Raw genomic sequence first — 7,412 nt, 5'->3', positions numbered from 1 at the left:
ACGGTAGTTAGCAGCAGCAGCTCCTGCCCTCTTACCTGAGGGGGACAGCCGCTGCTGCTAGTCTGGCCGTACTGAAGGGGAAATATACCCTTCCCAGGACGTGGCCGGCCGGGTTCCGGCGCCTACGCAATGAATCTGGCAGGCGCTGGGACCAGCGCATGAGTGGCGGTGGCACCACGCATGTGCATAACACCGGCTTCTGGGGACTGCATTGTTTGCAGCCCCGAGAAGCCCTGTAGGGCTGCCTGAAAGGCAGAGCAGCGGCTTCCAGTGGAAGCCGCTTTCTGTTAATTGCAGCCAGGACTGGCAGCCCCAGGGGAAGGAGAAAACTACCCCTGGGGCTGCCAGTCTTGTGTGTGACTGGCAGGTGGCGCTTCCAATGAGAAGCCACCTCCAATCACAGTGAAGTGGAGGAGTTTACTGGGGGGGAGAGTGCAGCCTCACAGACCCTAGATAAAATCCAACTTGCGGCAGGTTGGATACTTTGTCTTTGGAGGCCTTGAAGAGAGACAATGTACCAACCAATCAGCTCCTGTCATTTTTCAAATACAGCATTTAAACTGACAGGAGCCAATTGGTTTGTACAAACTAATCATCTTCTGGGAGCCCCTATACATACTCAAAGGAACATATTGCAGGGATGTTTGGCGGCGTTCAGGTAAAATAAATGCGATGCAGTCATTAGGTCGACAATAACAATGTTGAGATTCAGAACTGTCATGTCCCATGATATACAAATGTTTCATATGCTGTTAGTTATTGTCGTGTTATTATTGCAAGGCTTTACATCTTGTTAAAATTGTCCTTCCTGGTTTTCTGTAGCTAGGATATGATGTCATCAGCCCTCATTTCTTCCTGTCTGTAGCTCAGTGTGTGTCTGCCATTTTAGCTTGCAGTTGCACCTGTGGAGCTCTGGTAAACTATCATCTTTTCACCTACTATGTTGTGCATAATTACAAGAATATCAGCTTGAAATAAACCCTCAGCTGGATTCTTCATACGTGCCTTACTAGTTGAGTTGACACTGTCTGACAAAGTCTCTTGGTGTAAGTACTGGTTCAATACAGATATACACAGGAATTATCTCAGGGGCCTTACACTTACAGCCTGGTTATTGAGTCAGAATAAGAATGTTATCAGTTATGATGTCAACAATTGATAAAGATGCGAGTGATAGCGCTCTGCTCCCTATGAGGTCCAATAATAGATTTCGAATGCAGCCAGGAACAGCAGGAGCTTTCAACAAGGCCCTTTGGAAAGAATACTAGAGCTCAAAGAGGTGGTTCCGGCGCTTCCTTTAATCTATTTGTAGTTACACTTTCTGATTTTTTTTCCCTCAAAAATATGTGGAAGAAAAAAGAAATCACTATATAGTGTAAAAACGTAAAGAGATAGATGTACACTCACTCATCAAAAGTAAATCAAAGACGTTGGACACAATTTTCACCGTGGTTCTACGGTGGTTGCAGAATGCAGCGTTGGTCTTGTTTGTGTTCACTCCAGAACGTCATATGTTTTAAATGGAGAAATAAATTCGACAAGCCTCCATAGTACAGATCAATATACCCAATCCAAGGTTATATACATACTTGTAATATACTGCGCTTGAAAGGGATATGGTATAAGCCATTTATTTTAATATCCAGATGTCCGCCGGTATTAATGTAAATGATGAGGTGATAGTTGAATCCAAAAAAATAAGTTATGATTCAGATTTGCTTCTTTATATGACATTCAAACACCAGAAAGGGGTAACTACAAATAGATTAAAGGAACCACCTCTTTGAACTCCACTGTTAAACTGTTGACAGTCTCTGAATGTCGAGATTAGGGTTAGCCAGGGCGAGGGGAGGTGAGGGTTGGGCACTAGGGGGAGGAGAGTGTTAGGCTATGGGAGGGAGATTAGGGTTAGGCTAATGGTTCCCACATTTTCTTGAATCAGGGTGCCCTAGAGTATCAGCATTGGGAGTGTTTCCATGTCGTTGGTTTTACGGGTGTAATTAATCTTGTTTTTTTTTATCAATTCACCTTGTAGGATAATCTTCTTAAGATGATTGTACCAGTTCTCTTAGTAGGGTGAATGACTAGCCATGTAGCCTGATGGCCTTGTCTCAGCATGTGTGCAGATATGTGCAATAATATGCAATATTTGCTTTCACCAATTTTTGGAGTAATTTTGCTACCAGATCTGCATCAAGCCTACTGTTGGCTATTTTTTTTTTTATAAGCACACAAATTGGTTTTATAAGTACAGATCCATTATAGTGAGAAGACAATTTAGCTTTTGTACACTGAGGCAGGAGAGCCAGATGCGAAGGTTTTCCCATGTTCTCCAAATGATTTATTTTCTATCTGAACCACCACTTCTCCAAGGAAACCACTCCATGAATCAGCTACTTCCCGAACATGAGCCTGAGGACGGAGGACTTCATGCGATGATCCATCCCCGGGCATGCAAACAGTGTAGCAGCAGTTATGATTCAAAAGAATGTAATTGGTAATTACTAATCAGACTCTGTCCTAGGTATTTGTGACTCAGCATTGCAGGCAGTGTCTGGGATGTTCATGCAGAATACTGGGCCTTTCCCAACACAAATAAACAGGTACATCAGGTTCAACAAAACATATGTTCACCGTGACAGTAGGTCTAGGAGTGTCACTGCTCTCAGCTACTGATCCATTTCAGCTAATGACAGATGTGCCACTGATGTGCAAGAGACTGTTGTGTCTGTATTATGGATCCTCTTATATCTGACCGGTGACATTGGTGCCATCTTCAGCTGGTCTGAAAATGGGTTCTCTGAATTCCAGCGTGGGCTCCTTGGACCTTGTCATGTACTGGATGCTTTGTGTCCTGCTTTATAACGTGGGACAAGTGGCCACCCAGACATGCCAGCTGGCCACTGACCCTGAGGAACTGATATTTGATGCACTGGGAAACAATCAGAATATTTCTATTATAAGAAGAGATGCTAATGCTCTGGCTCCGCTATATAGGATGCAGGGGCTGTTTCTGAGTGCAGTGCAGCCGAACCCATTCCCGCAAGGTAGGAGGAACCGACAACAGGTGTTTGATGTGTGCAGACCGAGGCAGCTTACAATGAATGACATCTAGTTTTATAGGGAAATACAAACATCAAAGATACAGATTTCGGAAGCAGTAGTGTTATATGAGCCGTATAGGAGGTGAATGGATACCAGTGTCAGAGATGTGTGGCAGAGGCCAGCACTGAGTACTGGTAAATCATATAATTAGTCTGGTCTCAATGAGAGATGAGCTGTAATGTAACATAAGACAGATAATGATGACAGTGCGTTGTCTCGGCATGAAGTAGCAGGAATTTGTGGACAAGTCTTAACCTGAACATATGTGCAAGGATATATTAGCAATAAGATGCAGAATAATACAATATGATGTCTTACCTTAAGGAGAGATATGTGCAGTGTAATATAATGTGTTACCTTCAGGAAAGATATGTGCAGTGTAATATAATGTGTTACCTTCAGGAAAGATATGTGCAGTGTAATATAATGTGTTACCTTCAGGAAAGATATGTGCAGTGTAATATAATGTGTTACCTTCAGGAGAGATATATGCAGTGTAATATAATGTGTTACCTTCAGGAGAGATATGTGTAGTGGTATATAATGTGTTACCTTCAGGAGAGATATGCGTAGTGTAATATAATGTGTTACCTTCAGGAGAGATATGTGCAGTGTAATATAATGTGTTACCTTCAGGAAAGATATGTGCAGTGTAATATAATGTGTTACCTTCAGGAGAGATATATGCAGTGTAATATAATGTGTTACCTTCAGGAGAGATATGTGTAGTGGTATATAATGTGTTACCTTCAGGAGAGATATGCGTAGTGTAATATAATGTGTTACCTTCAGGAGAGATATGTGCAGTGTAATATAATGTGTTACGTTCAGGAAAGATATGTGCAGTGTAATATAATGTGTTACCTTCAGGAGAGATATATGCAGTGTAATATAATGTGTTACCTTCAGGAGAGATATGTGTAGTGGTATATAATGTGTTACCTTCAGGAGAGATATGCGTAGTGTAATATAATGTGTTACCTCCAGGGGAGATATGTGCAGTGTAATATAATGTGTTACCTTCAGGAGAGATATGTGTAGTGTTATATAATGTGTTACCTTCAGGAGAGATATGTGCAGTGTAATATAATGTGTTACCTTCAGGAGAGATATGTGCAGTGTAATATAATGTGTTACCTTCAGGAGAGATATGTGCAGTGTAATATAATGTGTTACCTTCAGGAGAGATATGTGCAGTGTAATATAATGTGTTACCTTCAGGAGAGCCGGATTTAGAGCTCATGGGGCCCTAGGCAAGATACCAGTTTTGGGGCCCCCTCCCTCAATCCATAGCACTGCATTTTTATTCCTGATTCATGCCTCTTTACAGCACGGTGAAGGTCCACTGCGGCCTTGAAACGTCAGCTATATATGTATAATACACTTGCTTTTTCCTAGCTTTGCAAAGCTTTTCCAAGATAGGCCCCGCTGATTGCCCCCTCTATAGCTTTTATTGCCTGCCCATTAAATATCACATTGCCCTCTGACACACTGTCCTCCATCCCAACTCACTCATGTCCCCCATAGCACACACACTAAGAGCCATATTCAATTTGAGACGAAAAGTCAGAGGTCGGACTTTTCGCCATCATCGATGTTTTTTCTGGGATAAAGTATCGGGCGCGTGCCCGCTTTATCCCCGTATTCAATTAGGATCCGGCGAAAAGGTAACTATCAAAAAGTCCTGGGAATTTTCGGGAAATCATTCTGGCAACCCCCTAAAGATGGTCTGACATGGGGGATCACTATGGGTACCCCCGATTTGGCCTGCTGAATGTAGTCTGGGTTTTTTAATAGCCGCAGCAGGTGCATAAATGAAGAATAGCACTTGGAAGTTTTTTTGTTTTTTTTTAAAAAGCTATCAAATTTGGGGTACATGAAAATGGGTACGAGCATACTTTTAAGTCCCTAAAGTCATTTTTGAAAATTCTTCAAAAATGCACCTGCCGCTATGACCTGAATTCTTTGAAATTAAAGTACAGTTTTTGGGGTGTCCTGAGGATTTTTTTTTTTATTTTTTGACACAGATTACTTTTAGAAGACACTCCCAGGGCTGCAGACTATTTTTTTTAAGCCTGCACCCCTAAACCCCAATTCTGAACTTTTTTTTGCCATGTATTACATGGTGAACACTTAACCATGTTTTCTAACAAAGACTTTTCGCACCTGCGAAAAAAGTCTTTGTAATTGAATATGGGGATAAGTGAAACAGGCGAAAATTACGTCAACGGCGATAAATTATTTCCGATAACCCGTTTTCGCAGCCTAATTAATACGGCCCTAAGCCAGTTACTGCCCACCTCACAGGAGAGCCGGTGGGGCGTCTCACATTAGGCCAAGCGGTGAGGGAGGGGGCATGACAAGGCGGGCATTGCGAAAGACGGCAGACCAACAGTGGCGCCGGGCTCGGAGCCGGTGGTGATGCCCCCTAGCCGCGCTCACCTAGTGGTAGTGGTGCTGCCGCCGCACGTAAGGTGCGGCGAGGTGGGGGGGTCCCCGGCTGGGGCCGGGCCCATCACACATGAGGGGAGAGCGGAGGACGCCACACACCCAGCCACCCCCTCTGGCGTGGCCTCTAACGTGGGTGTCACTGGCAGTTAGAGATCTACCCTCCCCTCCCAAATCACAGCACCTTTCTCCCCTACTCGCTAGTGCCATTAAAGTAAACATACCTGCCGGGGACATACGTTTTCGGTCTGTCCTTCATGGCTCCGCCAATAATTGTAAGTATAAATGTGACGTGACGTGATGACATCATGTCGCCCTCACGGATCTATCCAAGCCTCCTGAATGAGGCACAAGCTCTGCTGGTGGTAGGGCCGCCGGCTGGCCCGTGACTCCGCCTCCTCCCCCTATTGATAGGAGCAGGGCACCGGACGTGTGTGTGTCCTCTCCTCGTCCGGGCAGTAGTTAGTCCCAGCAGCAGCTTTATACACAGGGCCGGATTTCGGGAGGGAGGGGGCCCGTCTACGGGCCCCTTGGGACCCGCTGAGGGAGGGGGCATTTACCGCTGGGCCCTAGGCGAACGCCTAGGTTGCCTAGCGGTAAATCCGGCCCTGGATATGTGCAGTGTAATATAATTCGTTACCTTCAGGAGAGACATATGCAGTGTAATATAATGTGTTACATTCAGGAGAGATATGTGTAGTGTAATATAATGTGCTCCCTTCAGGAGAGATATGTGCAGTGTAATATAATGTGCTCCCTTCAGGAGAGATATGTGCAGTGTAATAGAATGTGCTCCCTTCAGGAGAGATATGTGCAGTGTAATATAATCTGCTCCCTTCAGGAGAGATATGTGCAGTGTAATATAATCTGCTCCCTTCAGGAGAGATATGTGCAGTGTAATATAGGGGCCTATTCATCAACACTAAAATGACGTTTTTAAGGACATTTTCCTTAATTACCATTATTTTAATATTCATGAAGACACTTAACACAAGAGACATCACTAATACTGTACCTCCTGGTTAAGTCCGCCTGCATTAATTTCCACACTCCCCATACATTAGTATGGGGATAAGGAAATTATGGTATTCATCAAATACCAAAAATTATGTATTTTCAGAATTTGATAGAGTTACTATCCGTCACTGTGAGGTGGCGAATAGCAGGTGACACTTACCTGCTTTCAGCTGGGCAGCTCCCCCGGCGTCTCCCTCCGTCGCTCTGGTCCCTCCTCTGGCTGCTCTGACACTGTGTTCTCCCAACAGAACACAATAAAGTTTAGAAAAAAAAAAACTTTATAAACTGTACTGTGGTCTGCTGGGAGAACACGTGTCAGCATAGCAGACGGAGCCGGAGGCGCCGCAGCAGGCAGGTAAGTCAGGGGGGGGAGGGGAGGTGTGCAGAGGGGGGTTGGGGGAGACACACAAAATTACCGCAGCTGTAGGCAGTGCTGCGCATGCGCTGGTTTTATGGATGTAACAGCGCATGCGCAGCACTGATTACAGCTGCGGTAAGGTAGAGCAGGCAGGGAAAAGTATCTATTTCCTGAAAAGCTGTCATCGCAAAAATGACAGCTTTTCGAAGTAGATAGTTATGGAGAGGAGGAATGATGAATTCCTCTGGTAATTAGTTAGAACTCCATGCTAGTTGTAAACCTAATTACCTCCAGAGAAATTTTAGTTATGACGAATAAACGTTTTTTTTTAAAAACTTTACTGTGTTCTGCCAGGAGAACACAGTGTCACCAGGGGCACCGAGAGGGGGGGGGGAGAGCGAGTACTAATTACCCAGGCTTGCTGGAGGGACCCGACGGGGGCCCGGGTCTGGCTCCGCTCCCCCTCCCTCTTACGTCACAGCAA

At 44.6% G+C, this 7,412-nt stretch overlaps 1 protein-coding gene across 2 annotated transcripts in view; it reads left to right on the top strand.

Annotated features, from left to right (window-relative positions):
• The first annotated feature begins 2,733 nt into the window (after nucleotides 1–2,733).
• The window catches only part of PROM2 (prominin 2), a 71,211-nt gene continuing 66,532 nt past the window's right edge, over nucleotides 2,734–7,412 (top strand). For both annotated transcript variants that reach the window (XM_088470861.1, XM_088470862.1), the window contains exon 1: nucleotides 2,734–3,047. In XM_088470861.1, the coding sequence (XP_088326987.1) occupies nucleotides 2,792–3,047 (256 nt within the window). In that variant the 5' untranslated portion in view covers nucleotides 2,734–2,791. The remainder of the gene's footprint in view (nucleotides 3,048–7,412) is intronic.

Source organism: Taudactylus pleione, unplaced genomic scaffold (assembly GCF_031769625.1).
Source record: "Taudactylus pleione unplaced genomic scaffold, aTauple2 ptg000105l, whole genome shotgun sequence".
Lineage (NCBI taxonomy): Eukaryota > Metazoa > Chordata > Amphibia > Anura > Myobatrachidae > Taudactylus > Taudactylus pleione.
This window is presented reverse-complemented; position numbering and strand designations above follow the sequence as displayed.